The sequence below is a fragment of the Balaenoptera musculus genome, chromosome 2, assembly GCF_009873245.2.
Source record: "Balaenoptera musculus isolate JJ_BM4_2016_0621 chromosome 2, mBalMus1.pri.v3, whole genome shotgun sequence".
NCBI lineage: Eukaryota > Metazoa > Chordata > Mammalia > Artiodactyla > Balaenopteridae > Balaenoptera > Balaenoptera musculus.
In genome coordinates, this window is record NC_045786.1 from 173,314,301 (window position 1) to 173,333,153 (window position 18,853).

Sequence of the window (18,853 nt, forward strand, 5' to 3'; positions counted from 1 at the left end):
GGGAAGGGTGAGTTAAGGTTAAGGGGGCAGTTTTCATCTGCATTCTTCCCCTTTTTGCAATTGAATTTGAGACTCTTACTAATGGTACTGGGAGCATTTAGGTCATTGGGTTAAAAGATGAGCATAGAAACCAATGAAGCCTCGCAGGAGGCAGCCATTTGCCCGTTACCCTCAGTTTCTGTCCCTTCCTTCATTAACCACAGTTCTATTTTCTTAACTTCATTCAAACTGAATAGACCGTGTTGATGTGCCTTGCTCAGTTCTCTCTACCGTGGAGACTGTTCTTATCTGACGTGCCCTTCCCCCTGTCTCCCTTACTCGAGAGATGGGATAGTGAACGGAGGTTTAACGCCATGGGTCCTGGGACCAGACACTCGGTGTACGTGAGTCCTAGCACTGCTACTTACCAGCTGTGTGACCCTGCCCAAATGATCTAACTTCTCTGCGCCTCAGTTTCTTCGTTTGTGAATGGGAGTGATAATAGAATTATCGGAGAGGATTAAAAAGATAATCCTGGTAAAGAGCTCAAAACAGTGGCCCGAACATAGTAAATTCTCAAATGCTAGTGACTCTTATTAGTCAGTATAGCTGTTGAATCTTTAGGAAGCTTTTCTTCATTTATCATCATCACCATCACTATTGACTTGATTATTTTGCATTCTCACATTATCCTACATCTACACTGTTACTTTATGTATTTATGTTCTCCTCTGTCACCTGCGTGTTGTTTCAAGCTACTGCAATAAATCATTTTTCTTTTGTATTTTGGCCTATTTAGTACAGTGTTCAGTACATAGTAAGGGTAGTTCAATAAATGTTTGACTAAGCTTTACGAATTTTGTAAATTTTTTTGATGAATCTCACACATTCTACCTTTTTAAAAATAAATACGTTTATTTGTTTATTTATTTATGGCCTTATTGGGTCTTCATTGCTACGCGCGGGCTTTCTCTAGTTGTAGCGAGCGGGGGCTACTCTTTGTTGAGGTGCGCGGGCTTCTCATTGCGGTGGCTTCTCTTGTTGCGGAGCACGGGCTCTAGGCACGCGGGCTTCAGTAGTGTGGTGTGCGGGCTCAGTAGTTGTGGCTCGTGGGCTCTAGAGCGCAGGCTCAGTAGTTGTGGCTCGCGGGCTTAGTTGCTCCGCGGCATGTGGGATCTTCCCAGACTAGGGCTTGAACCCATGTCCCTTGCATTGGCAGGCGGATTCTTAACCACTGCACAACCAGGGAAGTCCCTCACACCTTCTACCTTTAAGTGATGTTACCCCCAAAACATAATTCATTCACCTATGCTTTCCATAACGGTAAGGTCTTGTCAAAAAAAGCCACAGTTTGTATAGTCTGTGTACTTCTTAAAGGATCAGAGTGGTGCATGTGTCTTTATCCATCATAATTTAAGATGAGACAGTTCTCCCTGGTGGTTCCTTTAGGAATTTTCAAGTTTTTAAAAACATTGCATTATTTCTTTTAAAATTGTTTTTAAAGCAGAGTACACTTAACTCTGTGTCTGATTCTTCTGCCGCTGACGACGGATTAGACTGTTAGCTAAGCTGCACAAGAAACACGTGCTTCTGGCCTGTGCTGTCCCATGTGCCTTGGGGAAGGCTGGTGGGTGCAGATGCCCGGGCCAGGGACCTTGGACTGTACTGATCACAGCTCACTCAGTGACTCTGCCCGCAGTGAGTGGCTCCTCGCCCCAGATTGGGATGGACTCTGGTTAACCTTCAATCTTCTAGAGGCAAAGTCAAGATTATTGTTGCCAGATAAAAGAAAGTGTTGGAAATGACCCCATGGACCCCGGCTTTCTTTGTCTCAGGCAGCTTGTACTTCTCTTGCTTCCCTTCTTGTTTCATCTTTTGTCCACAGACAGGGCAGTTGGGAGTGGATTTTGTTTTCTTAGGCTGAAAGCTCATTTTTGCTTAAGGAAAGCACACGGGAGGTTTTGAAAAATGTACACTTTCCATTTTCTTCATGACCTACCCATAGTTCCTGGCAGGCTGTGTCAGGCAGGTGGCGGGGAGGGCATTGGGAGTCCAGAAACTGTGGTGGGTGGCCATGCCCTCTGATGACGAAAGGGAACGAGGGCTGGGGGCTCTACAGGGTGGGAAGGTAGTAAGAGACAAGCCCTGTCCGCAGCATTGTTTGTGCCAATGGCTGTATTCTGAATTAACTCTAGTGCGAAACATTCTGTGAGGAGGAGGGGAGAGGAAGAGTTGCTGCTGTGGTGTAGTTTTCAGTCAGGTGATAACCCAGCTTTACGGGTGAGAGCAACTTCCTACGAGGGTTTAGGAAGTTGCTAAGGGTAACACAGTCTCAAATATGGTGCTTACTATGCGTCAGGCACCACTAGCTGTGAACTCATTTTATCAAGAGACAGAGCCAAGATTTGACCTGAGTCTTTCTTACCCCATACCTAACCTGTGCTGCCTTTCCTCCTTCCTTCCTTCCTTCCTTTTCTCTTTCCTTCCTTCCTTCCTTCCTTCCTTCCTTCTTTCTTTCTTTCTTTCTTTCTTTCTTTCTTTCTTTCTTTCTTTCTTTCTTTCTTTCTTTCTCTCTCTCTCTCTTTCTTCCTCTCTCTCTCCCTCTTTCTCTCTCTGTCTCCTTTCTAGCTCTCTCTCTCTCCCTCCCTCCCTTCCTTCCTTCCTTCCTACCTTTCTCTCTCTCTCTCTCTCCCTCTCCCCCTCCCTCCCTTCCTTTCTTTCTAAATTGAGGTATAGTTGATTTACAATATTGTGTTAGTTTCAGGTGAACAGCAAAGTGATTCAGTTTTTTACATATCTATTTTTTTAGATTATTTTCCATTACAAGGTTATTACAAGATATTGACTATGGTTCCCTGTGCTGTACAGTAAATCTTTGTTGCCTGTTTTATGTATAGTAGTTTGGATCTGTTACTCCCATACCCCTAATTTATCTGCCCCTCCCCCTTTCACTTTGGTAATAACCATAACCATGAGTCTGTTTTGTATATAAATTGATTTGTATTATTTTTTAGATTCCATGTATACGTGATGTCAGATATTGGTCTTTCTCTGTCCAACTTACTTCACTTAGTATGATAATCTCTAGGTCCATCCATGTTGCTGCAAATGGCAATGTTTCATTCTTTTCTATGGCTGAATAATACTCCATTGTATAAATACACCCCATCTTCTTAAGCCAGTCATCTGTTGATGAGCACTTGGGTTGTTCCCATGTCCTGGCTATTGTAAATAGTGCTGCTGTGAACATTGGGGTGCATGCATCTTTTCCAGATATATGCCCAGGAGTGGGATTGCTGGATCATACGGTAGCTCTATTTTTAGTTTTCTGAGGAACCTCCATACTGTTTTCCACAGTGGCTGCACCAGTTTACATTCCCACCAGCAGTGTAGGAGGGTCCCCTTTTCTCCACACCCTCTCCAGCATTTGTTATCTGTAGGCTTTTTAATGATACGTGCTGCCTTTCAACTTGCTAGGAAAAGAACCGAAAATGTTGACATTGTACATATCGCAGGTCCCCCAGCATTCATTCAGCAAATGTTTGTCTAACCTTTATTGGACATTGAGCAATGAAAAGAATGAAAAATTGTATTTTTGCTAGTGGGTATCAGATGGTAATTCTTTTACAAGTTGCAAGGCTCCCCATATATTAACTTATTTCATCGCACCTTCAAGGCGCCTGGTAGATATACCAGGTGACTTTACTTAAGTAGCTATGATAGCGTTCTTCCTTTGCTTTAGATTTGAGTCCGCAGAATGGTCTCCAAGAAAACCTAAAAGATGTGTGACTTGAAAAGCCACCGTATAAGAGCGCCTTGCTGTTTACAATGTGGCAAATGTTACATTTACCCTTAGCTGCAGCAGCTGGAATCCACTGTGTTAGTCTGTTTTCCTGGCCCTACCACCAGCTAATTTTTGTGTTAAAACAAAAGAACAGATGAAGATAGAAAAAGCATCTAAAGAATGCTTTTGTTTCCCTTGTAATTTTTAAGGTAAATCTGGTAAGAGACAATGGGGACAGGTTTAGTGGACCCTGTTACTGATGTAGCAGATTCTGGTTCTGCCCCGAGAGCGAGAGCTGTCGGCAGGACAGGCTCTCGAGCGCCTCCTGCATCGCGTCCAGCCTCTGCGTTATTTGCTTAAAGATCATGTGACTGACTGGTGATCACATGACTGAATGTGTGCACACATCACACATTCCATACTCAGCTAAGGTAAATAACAGCGTCTGGAAACCTGTATGCTCGCAGAGTTGAGATTATATAGCAGAAGTTTGAGGTTCGTTTATTGTTTGTTCACTAAATATTAAAAGAAGGAGCCCTTAAAGCAGACCTCCAGGGTTGACCCTCAGTTCCCTGTACATTGTTTTCCTCTCTTCCTCTCACGTGTTCTTGACTTGCACACATCTCATGACCCGGTCTTTGTCCTCTGACCTGCGGTCCAGCCCCGGGCGCTGGGTGCCACTGGCAGCATCCAGGCGCCTCTCGGAAGAGTCCTCTCCGGCCAGGGGTGCACAGCCGCCCGCTCTGCAGCCTTACTTTTTGTTGGCTTTTTTTCTTTTTTTGAAGAACCTTTGAGCATTCTTCTCTTATTTGGCATAATCTACCCTATTGTGAAGTAAAGCAAGGGACACACTTTGGAATATTTCCGCCCCCATTTTAAAAATCACCAGTTTTGGGACTTCCCTGGTGGCGCAGTGGTTAAGACTCCACACTCCCCATGCAGGGGGTCCAGGTTCAATCCCTGGTCAGGGAACTAGATCCCACATGCATGCCGCAACTAAGAGTTTGCATGCCACAACTAAGGAGCACACCGGCAGCAACTAAGGAACCCACCGGCTGCAACTAAGGAGCCCACGTGCCTAAGACCCGGCATAACAAAATAAATGAATGAATGAATGAATGAATGAATGACTATTTTAAAAAAATTAAAATCACCTTTTGGGACAAACAAGGGCCTTTATCATTCACTGACTCTCAGGTAAATTGGAATTTTACTCTCTTCTGAGTGGAGTAACCAGTCAGTTTGTGAGTATTTTAGATGTAAAAAAGAAAATAGAAAATTAGTGCCTTAATATTGAAATGCACTCACTATATGTAGTTACTGTTTGAATTAAATTGACTCTTGTCAGTGGAAAAAATTTTCCCCTTATATTAGAATATATGCTAATGAGTTTGAATTCTTTTTCAAAATTGATTTCTTTTTCCTAATTAGTTGTCATTTACACCAAAATTAGGAAGGATGGTTGTGATAGAATTGAATAGCATTCTGAAACTTAGAAGCACTGACTTTATTAGGTGTCTGCTGTAACACTCAGCCTATTTTCTCAACTCTAAGTTTGGTCATTGCACCTGGAGAGTGAGTTTTGAGGGAAGGGCAATAGGGGCTAATAGGATTTAGTGTTTGTTTCATACAATTCTGTGCTACTTGATTTTCCCTTTTTGAGCTTGTATTATTTTTGTAGTTTATAAAGAAAAGTCATACATGAATAAAGAAGTGCTATTGATTAGTAGTCTCTTATTTTTCTGGAAGAAAGACTAGAAAGTGTAGAGTGGAAGTAGATTTGTCACTGGGGGTGGCAGCTTCTGAAGTTCGAGTCTGTTAGTTTTCCTTGGTGTTTCCTTAGTGCTTTAAAGCTGGCATTAGCCACCTTGTTTTCGAGTTTGAGAGCAAATACTAGGCGTTGGTGCATGTAATTTATCTCTTAGATTTTTTTTTAACATAAAAGTGGGCTGCTTGTTCTTCAACCTCAGCTGAGACTTAAAAGCAAACCCCCATTTAATATTTCTTTTTATTTCTAAATAATTATTTTTCAAAGTACCAAAGTAATATTTGTCATAGAAAATTTAAGTAGAACCTTGTTTAAAAAAAAAACAAAAACAGAATCATAATCTCACCATCCAGAAATAAGTACTGTGAGTATTTTTTCAGCCATTTCTCTGTGGGATTTATATATGTAAGATCCATAATGAGATCATATTATACAGCTCTATTTTGTTCCTGTCTAGTCTTTGTTTTTATGCTTGTGCATGGCCGGCCTGAAATATATATACATCAGTATCAATTCTGGTGCCCGCAGACTGTGCCCGGTCCCTCAGTTTGTTCACCGGCCTCTTGTCTTGTTTTTCAGTGGATGAATACATTGCCATTGCCAAAGAGAAGCATGGGTACAACATGGAACAGGTAATGGCATGGTTTTCTTCTGTTGTTAAAAATGGGGTTTGTAGCTGACCTGTTAATTTTGTTTTGTTCTATGTGTTGGGTAGCGTTGTTTCCTCATTAGCCATTTTTGTGTAGTCACTAACAGTATTATACAAGGCTCTGGTCCCCTTTTTTACTGCTTGAGATGAGTGGTAGAAGACCCTTTGATTGGAAAAGCGTGTGTGTGTTCCTGCCGGTCTGCACTGTTTGGGGCAGCGGTGGCTCTTAGGTGCTGGATACTTGGGCATAACGCTTTCGTATTTGAATACGTGATTTGTTTATCATTCTTGTGGTTGTGTGATGGTTTTTTTCCTGACGCATGGTGTCACACTCAAACCTACTCAAAACTGTTTTAATATTAATTGCTTTGAATCACTTTCTGATTGTAAAATTTGACTAAGGTTTTTAAAAAATTGTTTGGAGCCAATTAATGAGAAATCCACAAGATTAATTTTTCTCCCAAAGTGTGATGATATCTTATTTCAGCTTTATTTCTAATGACGATTCTTTTAGGTAATCACATTAAGTTGGATTAGTGCTTTCCTTTGTATTGATCTAGATTTTACAGCTTGTAAATTACCAAAATTTTTCATTTACCCTAATGCCTGAGGATACCACTGATTTTGGTTATATAGACTTGGACGCTTTCTTTTAGCCTTGGCCTTACTTTTAGTTATTCTACCCTGGTAGAACTGTCAGGGAAGCCAATTACAATAAGGTAGTTTGAGAATCTTTCAAAGCAAGAAGTGTATGCTTCTCTTTCTCCAAACCCTACTTAGGAACTTCACAAAGCTGCTCAGAAAATCAATTTTTTTTCTATTTAGAAAGTGTAATTATTATTGGGTGATTGCTGATTACACTTGTATGAATTTTTAAGGATTTTGGTCTTCAAAAGTATGATCATTTCCACTTTAAAATTGACATACAGGGAGTTTTCTTTGGAAAGTATTCCTGAATTCTCTTGTTTCTAATTTGTTCCTTACCCATTTGTATTTTTTTTCCTTTCTGAGCTGGAAAAAACTCTTTATATTTGAAATTTTTTGGCAAAAGGATAACAAACAATTGTGTGCTTTTTGAGTTACTTTCTCCTTCATATCCAGTGGCTTTAGAGTGTGACCCTGTACGAGCACAGATTCCAGACTCCCACTGCTTCTGCTGTTTACTAGCTGTGACCATTGGCAAGTTACTGAGTTTCTCAGGGCCTCCATATTCCAACTTGAGAATTGAGAATAACGGAACTTATCTCATAGGGCTTGAGACAAATGAGTTAGTGTACAAAAGGGCACGGATCAGCGTCTGCCACTTAGCAGTGCATGTGAGTTCGCATTTGTGAATTTGTCTGGGTATGAAGAAATACTTGCTCTTCTTGTGCCAGCCTCATTTCCACTTTAATGTTTCAGTCATGTCAGTCATGTTGTTGGTCTAAAAATTTCACTGATACTGTTTTTCTAGGCTCTTGGGATGCTCTTTTGGCATAAGCATAATATTGAAAAATCATTGGCTGATTTGCCCAACTTTACCCCCTTCCCAGATGAGTGGACTGTGGAAGATAAAGTCTTATTTGAGCAAGCCTTTAGTTTTCACGGGAAAACTTTTCATAGAATCCAACAAATGGTGAGTAGGTGAGACCGTTCACTGTGTGCCCGCCCCCCCACCCCCCCCGCCCTGCAGTGTACCTGAGGGGTAGGGCTGTCATCCTCGAGCACGAGTGTTCCCGTTATTAATAAAGCGGCTCACTGCAAGCTGCTGGGTGGGTGAGAGGCTTCACACTACAAGAGCGAAATATCCCCCAGCACCTCCCAGCTTAATAGTTGTGCCTCAGCCACCCCCACCCCACCCCAGCTTTCTTGTCGGGACGACCCAGAGTGTTCTTTGTTTTTTTTTTTTTTGGCTTCATTGGGTCTTCATTGCTGCGCGCGGGCTTTCTCTAGTTGCGGCGAGCAGGGGCTACTCTTCGTTGCAGTGCGCGGGCTTCTCATTTTGCAGTGGCTTCTCTTGTTGTGGAGCGCGGGCTTCAGTAGTTGCAGCGCGTGGGCTCAGTAGTTGCAGTGCACGGGCTTAGTTGCTCCGCGGCATGTGGGATCTTCCTGGACCAGGGCTCGAACCCATGTGCCCTGCATTGGCAGGTGGATTCTTAACCACTGTGCCACCAGGGAAGTCCCCCCAGAGTGTTCTGATAGAAAGGGTCTCTGATGGTGGGTGAGGCCAAACATCATGGGGCCCCGGTCTCCCTGGGGAGTTTTGCCGACCTGTCACTTCCAGAAAGGTATTTGGTGGGCTCCTATTGTGAAAGCTTACTGACAGTTACATTAGAGCTAAAATGAATTTTTAAAAAATAACCTAGAAGTTATGTTAGAAGCTGTAGTCGTGTGAAAACTCTGATTCATCTTAAGCTGACTGCAGTCTTTCATGGGCTAAGTTTCACTTACAGTCAAACTTCAGTAATTTGAAAATGTATCGACGAGAGTTCTTTTGTGAATTCAGAGAAAAATGGCTGTGACTTAGGACATTTCTGAATACGTGAGAGTGATCCTTACGAAATATATCTACACACATTTGATTTTTAAAGATTAGCTTTAAATCTAAACCAACTCATTTTTTGCGTTTAGCTTCCTGATAAATCTATAGCAAGTCTGGTGAAATTTTACTACTCCTGGAAGAAGACGAGGACTAAGACCAGCGTGATGGATCGCCACGCTCGGAAACAGAAGCGGGAGCGGGAGGAAAGGTCAGTACGCACGCGGGGTGGCGTCTCAGCCCTTCGGAGATCTTTGCACCGGCATTTCTAAGAGCTGGTGGGTACACAGAGGAAAGGTAGAGGGACCGGATTTCCCCCAGTTCCTTCCTGGTGGAACCAGAAGGTACACAATATTCTTCAGCTCCATGCTCGTGAGCTGTGTTAATGCATGAGTGCTACCTTCTAGAGGTGTCTTTTCTCACCACTCTGCAGTCAGCACACTTTGTTCTGAATGAGTGACCTTTCCAACACATTCCTTTGTGTGCCCCTTAAGGGTGTCTTCTTTTAGTAAAAAGGAATCTCTTACTTCTTATGTTGAAATTTACTTGGTGTGCTTCTGCAGGATTCAGCTGACGTTTTTATGCTTGGTATGTTAAAATCTACAGTTTAGATTTCCTTCTTCCCTTTTTTGACCATCCGTTTTGTGTATGTGAGTGAGAGAGAGGGGAACATTTTATGACTTCTTAATAAGGAGGTTAGTTTTAAGGACAGCTTAGTGCATAGGACGCACCTTAACCATCACGCCCTCAGCCTTACATACAGCAGAGTCATGGAAGCGGCCTTTGCTCACCCGCAGAAGTGGGTTCTGGTCTCAACTGAAGGGTCTGCTGATGGTCTCACAGGCGGGTTGGGTCAATGCACTCCTTTCCACGCCTCTGTCTCCTCAGCTCTAAAATGAAGATGCTTCAAGTCTAGAAGGCAGGGCACAAACATAGTGGGTATTATGGTAGTGGGAATATAGGTGGCTTTTAAAAATTATATTTTCTATAATATATTATTTTTATAAATTAACAATACAAAATAAAATGAAGGAGTATAAACTATATGATCTCTGTGGCCCTGTCTTAGGAGAGTATCTTACGATTTCAAATGAAAAAGAATAACCTGTGGGGACAGATTGAGAATTATCACTTTTGGAGACACCTGCAAAGCTCTTTCCAACCATAAGATTCTATAAAATTGTTGACCTTGACACATCTGCATATTTTTTAGTTTGCAACATACATAACTAGTGGGTCTATTTATGGATCAGTACTCTTTGTAACCAAAGAAAAGTAGCAAACTCTACTGAATTTGTTTTTAGTGTTATAGCAATTTTTGATTAAAATTTCTTGTTTCCTTTATACGTTAGGTCTAGTTTACTGTTTATAAACTAAGTCTGTTACTACAAACAAGTGCGGTTTACTAAGCTGAAATCAGAATTAAAAAAAAGAAGATTGGGATTTGTTATCCTTGAGGATGAAGCGATAAGGGCATTGTTCTCACTTTGCATCTGCCCAAGGGTGCTCCTACCTTCCCGGTGCACCTTCACACCGTCAGGATGCAAACAGAGGAGGGGCACCCCGGCCACGGCAGAAGCACCCGAGAGATTGTTGTCTTTCTACCGGGACCTGCCTGTGAAAGGAACGACAGGGCCTGGGAAAATTCCCTCCACCCCCGGCTCTTTCTCCTCTCAGACATGCTTTCCTCAGCCAGAACTTCTTAACCACTGTGGGCCTTGGGGGTGGGTTGGGGGAGAAGGAGAGCACAGTGGGTGCGTCACCTGGGCTGGGTTCCTGAGACAAAGCGGGTGTTGACATTTGAAACCCTGAGTGTTCTGCTGCCACCACTGCTCAGCTGGCTTTAGCTGCAGGCAGACTGGGGCGGGCTGCCTGGCTTCTGTGAGCCTTCGCTTTCACTTTTTTTTTAAGCAAAAGGCCTACCACAGAGCTTTTTTTTTTTTTTTAAGTAAGAAATACTGCATGGAAGGATATAAACAAAAGCATGCACCATATCAACGTGAGCGTTCTTTTTAAAATTAACTTAAAATACCAGTTATTCGAGCCACCAAAAAGCCTCTTCCATTCTCAGACTTGTGTAGTTGTGAGAAGGCAGGTGGGACTTGAACATGGATTTTTACTTGTTGGTAAATTTATTCCCAATACAATAGGCTTTATTCCTGAATAATTTCTCAGCTATATCTAATGATCATGTCCTGGTCCTCCATTAGATACTTATGGAGAATTAAAGTAAATGTCTTAAATTTGACATTTTTAGTTGAGAGAAAACACTTTACAAATAATAAAGCGACAATGTTCTAGGTCTGGTTTGGGAGTTAGAAACCCATTTTAATAGCTTTTTTAATCATTTAGACTAAAAGAACTATGGAGTTGGTATTTTATTTGAATTGTAAAAATGTATTTATCTCAGCATTCTGAAAACATATACTAATTTTGTATTACATCTCTCATTTAAATCAATATATTGCTTAAATTTGTGTATTAAATAGAATTAGTACAAAATAATCTTTCAGTAACTTGTTTTTGTCTTCCAGTGAGGATGAGCTGGAAGAAACAAATGGAAATAACCCCATTGACATTGAGATTGATCCAAACAAGGAAAGCAAAAAGGAGGTATTTTTTTCCCCCAGTACTGTTAAGGCAAATAAATTTCATGACCAGTTTCATAAGTAAAACGTTCCTTTTTCTCATTCTACTTAATACGTTAAGTGCTGTGTACAAGGCATCATGGTATAGCTGTTTAAACAATACTAACTTTGCTTTGTAGAACTTAGAATTTTGTTTGCCAAGAGATATGAGAAAGGAAGCCTTAAAGGAAAAAATGGCATCAACGAGGAAAGGTTTTATGTAGGGTGACAGTTCTCACCGCCTTCTCTCCTGGGCCGTTCGCTCAGCACGCTGGAAAGGGGCCTCGTGAGGACCAGGCTCGAGCTCGGCTCCTCCTCTCGGCTCCGGTGGCCTCCTTCCTTCTGCATCTGCCCGGGGCCTGCACCCTCTGGGTCATGGTGAAGCTTTAATCTCTCACGTTTTAAAAATCATTACGCCAGAGGTTTATAGTCTCTGGATCCAAGAGGTCTACAGATCCCTACAATTATACATGACTTTTGGGGGGTATATCTATAACATTTACTTACTGTAAACTGTCCACTGAGAACAGTGGGGTGTCTGGACGGTCTTAGCCTTTTGAAATGGTGGTTAGAGTCTTGCATTATTTTGCCCATTCATAAAAATTGAATAAAGCATATGTGGGGTCCCCGAGGGCCCTCCGGGGAGACCAGGGCTCTGTGGCCTAGTTGGGGACCCCCACGGTACACAGCTGCCTGCAGCAGGTCCCTGATGGGTGCCACCACCACAGCTGAGGAAAGAGGGCCTCAGCCCATTGGTGCCCGTCAGCCCCTCATTCAGGGTGGAGTATGGAATCCTAGCGTGGGCATGACTTTTACATGTGTTCACATAGTGTTTTTCTAAAGACAGAGTCTGTAGTTTCAGTAAAATCTGAAAAGGTTTTCTATCTCAAAAGGTACTAAAGTATGAGAAAAACGAAAGGGTCTAGACATACCTAAACTTTAAAATTACACCAATAATGTATGATTTTATAGACATGTAGGAAATACAGCTAAACAAAAGGGAACGATGAAAATGATTTATCATTTCATCACCGACAATCACTATTAACATTTTGGTGACTCTTTCCAGACGACCTCCTCTGTAAAATATATATGCCTATACATAATTCTGAATCTGGATGCTTAAAAAATATAAAATCGGATCTTAATATATAATTTTATAACCTTTTAAATTTACTCTGCCTTGAACATTTTTTTTTTTAATCAGGCATCAATTTTATACACAGCAGTGTATACATGTCAATCCCAGTCACCCAATTCAGCACACCACCATCCCCACCCCACCGCGGTTTGAACATTGTTTTTTAGTTGAAGTACAGTTGATTTACAATGTTGTGTTAGTTTCTGGTGTACGGCAGAGTGATTCAGTTTTATGTGTATCTTCTTTTCCATGATGCCTTATCACAGGATATTGAATGTAGTTCCCTGTGCTGTACAGGAGGACCTTGTTGTGTATCCATTCTGTATATAATAGTTTGTGTCTGCTAATCCCAAACTCCCAGTGCATCCCTCCCCCACCCCCCTCCCCCTTGGCAACCACAAGTCTGATCTCTGTGTCTGAGTCTGTTTCTGTTTTGTAGATAAGTTCATTTGTGTTCTATTTTAGATTCCACATGTAAGTGGTATCACATGGTATTTGTCTTTCTCTTTCTGACTTACTTCACTTAGTATGATAATCTCTAGGTCCATCCATGTAGCTGCAGATGGCATTATTTCATTCTTTTTTATGGCTGAGTAATATTCCATTTTATATATGTACCGCATCTTCTTTATCCATTCATCTGTCAGTGGACATTCAAGTTGTTTCCATGTCTTGGCTATTGTAAATAGTGCTGCTGTGAACATAGGGGTACTGCCTGTATCTTTTCGAATTATAGTTTTGTCCAGATATATGCCCAGGAGTGGGATTGCTGGATCTTATGGCAACTCTATTTTTAGTTTCTTGAGGAACGTCAATACTGAACCTTGAACATATTTTTATGTCAGATATATTTGTATGCATAGCTGTATGTTATTCCATCATTACAGATCTTTTATAATTGAGTTAATTAATCTTATACGGGTTTTTACAGTCTTTTTCCCTGTAAGTAATGCTGAAATGCCGATCTCATGACTACATATTTGTGCACTTAATTTTTTCCATTAGAATTAATTTCTGGAAGTTGAATTATTGAGTCAAAGTGTTCTAGATATATTCTTAAGGCTTCTTTTGGTATGGTATATATTATCAAATAGGAAACTGGTAATTCTTTCTGGATAGCACTCTTACCAGTGATTTATATGAGTGCCCAAATAACAAGATCATTTTAAGGATTAGCTAAATTACATTGCTTGGGAAATCAAATTGTACTTGCAATTTTTAGTAAGCTTTGTTTTGATGCATTGTTATTTATTAGGTTCTTCAACGGAACATTTTAAATGAAAGAGGCTTGGTTTTATATTAATTTCTGTAATTGTTATTTATATAGCAGTTTCTAATTTAAAAAGAAAAATGGTTAAATCTCAGTTTCTTTACCTACTAAAATGTTATTAAAACAGACACATGGTCAATAGGTGATCTTTACTGAATAGCATAGTGCTATTGCAGAACATAGTTTATTGTCTACTTATATTTTTATGTGTTGTTTATTACCACTTGTTCGAGAGCTTATTGCTACCATCATGGTTTGCATTGCCTTTTTATCTCAGTCTTTTAAAATATGAAGCAAAAAGCTGAATGTATTTTCAGCTTTACCAGCCAATGTTAATACACTAACAAGATGAAATTATAAACAGTTAACCAAAACTTCTTGTTCTTAAAATGGTTACCACTAGGATGTTATCCTTTCCTTGCCAAGATATTAGTGCATTTCATTTCCAAAGGTTTTGGTTTTAGAGAAAGCATTTAAAAAAATAAGCAGCAGTCATCCATTTTTAAATGACAGCATATAGTTTTTGAAGGAAGTTACACAGTTGCCCTAAAAGTTGTGTCATCTAAAAAAAAAAAACCCGAAAAGGTGTATAAACAAGTTTCATATTGAAGTTTTTATTTTTATAACCATCTATAAAGATTTAAAGAATTTAAGTGGATCCTTACACATGTGCTGAATCATTTTTTTTCTTTTTTTCTTTTTTTCTTTTTTCTTTCTGTGGCCGTATGTCCATCTACAATTGCTAGGGACTGTTTGGATAAAATAACTCCTTATTCATAAATACAAAGCTCACCAGAAGGGAATACAGGTTACTTTTTCTTCCTGTGTTCCTGCAGGAAGCTGGGAATGCTTCTTGTCAGAGGTTTATAGAATAAGGATGTATCTGTATAGGAAGGAAATGGAGTCCACTTTGAAGTGTTTATTTAGCCAAAGTTCAATAGCCAATGGTTTTGTCTGTTAGCTATGTATTAGAACTTGTAGATGGTAATTATGAGATGGCATGGTATTTGTCTTAGATTGTTTGGAGCCATGTTAAGAAAATCTGCTTATTACTGTTCATTTGGCATTTTAATTTTCTTAGTTTCTCATTTATCAAATATGTGTATCATGTAGGTGCCCCCTACTGAGACAATTCCTCAGATCAAAAAAGAAAAACATAGTACACAAGCTAAAAATAGAGCAAAAAGGAAACCTCCGAAAGGAATGTTTCTTTCTCAAGAAGACGTGGAGGCTGTTTCTGCCAATGCCACTGCTGCTACCACGGTGCTGAGACAACTGGACATGGAGCTGGTGTCAATCAAACGACAGGTACCCATGAGCCCCGTCCTGGGTGAAGAGTTAACTGCACTTTAGACGTGTTCTTACTTCTCACTCACTCGGATGTTCTCTTTCCCCAAATCTCAAAAGCGCATTTTGTTTCTAAGGAATTGGACAGAAGATCTTAGGCCCATTGATTTTTTTCCCTTAAATTAACCCTGAAGTTGAAATTTTTTTTTTTTTAAACATCTTTATTGAAGTATAATTGCCTTACAATGGTGTGTTAGTTTCTGCTTTATAACAAAGTGAATCAGCTATACATATACATATGTCCCCATATCCCCTCCATCTTGCGTCTCCCTCCCACCCTCCCTATCCCACCCCTCTAGGTGGTCACAAAGCACCGAGCTGATCTCCCTGTGCTATGCGGCTGCTTCCCACTAGCTATCTGTTTTACGTTTGGTAGTGTATATATGTCCATGCCACTCTCTCACCCTGTCACATCTCACCCCACCCCCTCCCCAGACCCTCAAGTCCATTCTCTGAAATTTGATACACATACCGATATAGATACAGATCTCAGTGACTTCTCATAGGTGAGCACACCCGAGTAACCCTGCGGGGACGAAGACGTGGAGCGTCGCCTCCACGGCCCGTCTCTCCCCCTTGAGAAATGCGTCGTTGCCTCTGGAGCCTCACGCATGCCCCCTGTTCATCACCCACCCTCTCCCGGTGGGTGGCCGCCGTTCTGACTTAAAACCATATGTTATTTTCATCTTGTTTTTGGATTTTATATAAACAGAATGATAAAGTAGAGGTGTGTGTGTGTGTCTGTGTCTGGCTCTTACTCAACACGTGAGATCTAGCCAAGTAATAGAGAGCCATACTTCTTGAGTTCTTTCTCATTGCTGTATGAATACCCAACAAGTGATCCATTTTACTTTGAGTGGACATTTGGGTTGTTTCCCGTTTTTGACTCTTACACGTGATACTGATAGGAACGTTGTTTTATGTGCCTCTTGGTGTGTTGTGTGTGCATCTTTGTTGGAGATAACACCTAAGAGTGCAGTTGCTGGGTTATCGAGTGTGCATATGTCCAACATTAGAAAACAATGGCAGACAGTTTCCCAAAGTGGTCGTGTCACTTTACGTGAGTTTTGGTTGCACCACGTCAGGATTTCCTAGTTGTAGCGCTGTTGACGTTTTGGGCTGGATAGTTTCTGTGTTCTGGGGGTTGTTCTGCCCCTTGTAGGGTGTTTAGCAGCATCTCTGGCCTCGACCCACTGGATGCCAGTGGCACCCTCCCCTCCACCATGCTGTTGTGACCACATTGTGGAATTATGGGGGTGGCGGGGGAATTGTCTCCTGTTTCCCATTCTGAGGACTTCTTTTTCACGCTCTTAGTGGTATCTATCTATCTATCATTTATTTATTTATTTATGGCTGCGTTGGGTCTTCGTTGCTGCGCGTGGGCTTTCTCTAGTTGCGGTGAGCGGGGGCTACTCTTTGTTGCGGTGCGCGGGCTTGTCATTGCGGTGGCTTGTCTTTGTTGCAGAGCACGGGCTCTAGGCGTGCAGGCGCGGTAGTTTTGGCTCCAGACACGCAGGCTCAGTAGTTGTGCCTCACGGGCTTAGCTTCTTCGCGGCATGTGGGATCTTCCCAGACCAGGACTCGAACCTTCGTCCCCTGCATTGGCAGGTGGATTCCTAACCACTGCACCACCAGGGAAGCCCTCTTAGTGGTATCTTTTGATGAACAGAAATTCTTAGTTTTAAAGTAGTTCAGTTTCTCATTCTTGTCTTTTACGGTTAGCGCTCTTTGAGTTCTGTTAAGAATCTTTCCTGAGGTCATGAAGATACTCTTACACACTATCTTAAAAGTGTTGTTTTGGGGCTTCCCTGGTGGCGCAGTGGTTGAGAGTCTGCCTGCCGATGCAGGGGACACGGGTTCGAGCCCTGGTCCGGGAAGATCCCACATGCTGCGGAGCAACTAGGCCCGTGAGCCACAGCTACTGAGCCTGCGTGTCTGGAGCCTGTGCTCCGCAACAAGAGAGGACGCGACAGTGAGAGGCCCGTGCACCGCGATGAAGAGTGGTCCCCACTCGCCACAACTAGAGAAAAGCCCTCGCACAGAAACGAAGACCCAACACAGCCAAAAATAAATAAATAAATAAATAAATAAATAAATTTATTAAAAAAAAAAAAGTGTTGTTTTGCCTTTTACATTTTGATCTTCAGTCTACCTGGCAGTGTTTTTGTTTGTATGTTGTTACATGTAGGGTCAATTTTTTTTTTTTCATATGGATATCTAGTTTACCCAGTACTATTCATTAAAAAAGACTACGCTTTCCCTGTTGTAATGCTGTGGGACCTTTGTCTTAAATCCGGTGTCCATTATGTGTATCGGTCAGGTTTGGAGTTCTGTTTGTCCATTCTTCACCAGTACTATATGGTCTTAATAATACATAGATTATGAATGGATATGTGTGGTAGGAGAAGTTCTCCAAGATGGTCGTGGCTATTCCTGGCCCTTGTATTTCCATATAAAGTTTAGAATCACCTTCTCAATTTCCAGAAAAGTAATTCTGCTAGAATTTTGATTGGGATTGTGTTGAATGTATAGATCAGTATAGAGAATTAACATCTTATGATCCATGAATATGATATATCCCTGCACTTCTATAGATGTTCAGTTTCTTCCGGTATTTTGTCATTCTCTCTGAACAAGTCTTGTATTTCCTTTATTAGTGTTATTCCTATATGTTTGGTACATTTTTGGTGCTCTTGTAAAGAATATTGTTTTTAAAATGCATCCTTTCCTGATTATTTGTGCTTCGTGTGAGAAATGGCTCCTCCTTGTTTTTTCGTCTGATTCTGCGTAAAAGTCAAACCCAAAAGTTAGCCAAGCAGCTCAGTGCCGCCCTTCCGTTAGTCACCTCCCCCCGACCCCAAACTCAAGATGAATTATGGACTGGTGGTTCACTTTTAGTTCTTGCTGCCTTTGGTTTGTCGATCTTGATGGCTGCCTTGGCAGGGCTGAGAAGAGAAGGGTGGGGTCTGTGGCCCCGGCTGTCCCCTGGTGAAGGAGGCCGCACAGACCAGGACCTGGCGCGCCCCTCGGAGTTGCGGGCTTGCGGCTGCCACAGCTGCATTCTAATCTTAGGAGAATCACTTAGTCTTCCTGGGCCTCTTTTCAAATGAGGAGATGAATCCTTGCCTGCCTGATCTTACAGGATGTGTGAGGGCGTCACAGTAAGCTGCATCTGCGCTGGGAGAGCTCTGGGGCTGGGGCTGGGAGCTCCTCTGTGCATTTCACCTTCATCTCCGAGGCGCCTCAGTCCCCTCTGCTGAGTGAGTTCCTGACGCTTGCTGTTCGGTGTCAATATGTCGAAGAAGGAAAGAGACCCTCTCTTCTACAGAGGTGTTACTGACTTTGTAGTATGATAGATGAAGAATCTTTGGCTTTCAGAGCCAGGGTCAAGAGCAGGAATTTTTATTTGAAGGTAGCTGCTCAGAGTTGACATTGTCGAAGAGAGAGGGCTCAGAGGCTGACTTACTAAGAGGTGAGGTCAGTTGTTTACTTTCCACAACCTTCAGGACTTCTGCCAGCTGCACTTGAGATGCACGTGGCGGTCAGTCACACAGTGGGCATTTTATCCTGGATGCCCCCGTGTCTGGTTGTGTGTCAGGGAAACAGTCATCCGATGAGGACAGGAAACCTGACTAACAGCAGCTCAGACAGCGAAGGATTTATTTTTATCAAATAGCAAGAAATTCCAACATCCAAGATTGCTGGCGTTCGTTCCTCTGTTCAGTGGTGCTCTCGGGGACCCAGGTTCTTTCAGATTCTCCTGCTCCACC

General features: G+C 41.8%; 1 protein-coding gene across 4 annotated transcripts in view; it reads left to right on the forward strand.

The window, feature by feature from the left end:
• The window catches only part of RCOR1 (REST corepressor 1), a 113,907-nt gene that overhangs the window by 86,322 nt on the left and 8,732 nt on the right, over positions 1-18,853 (forward strand). For 3 of the 4 annotated variants that reach the window (XR_005018616.1, XM_036841871.1, XM_036841873.1), the window contains exons 4-8: positions 6,111-6,163; positions 7,634-7,795; positions 8,791-8,909; positions 11,233-11,311; positions 14,850-15,044. Coding sequence is in view for 3 of the 4 variants with exons in the window: in XM_036841871.1 (XP_036697766.1) it covers positions 6,111-6,163; positions 7,634-7,795; positions 8,791-8,909; positions 11,233-11,311; positions 14,850-15,044 (608 nt within the window). In the remaining variant the exon portion in view is untranslated. The remainder of the gene's footprint in view (positions 1-6,110; positions 6,164-7,633; positions 7,796-8,790; positions 8,910-11,232; positions 11,312-14,849; positions 15,045-18,853) is intronic. The other variant, XM_036841872.1, reaches the window with a different exon arrangement.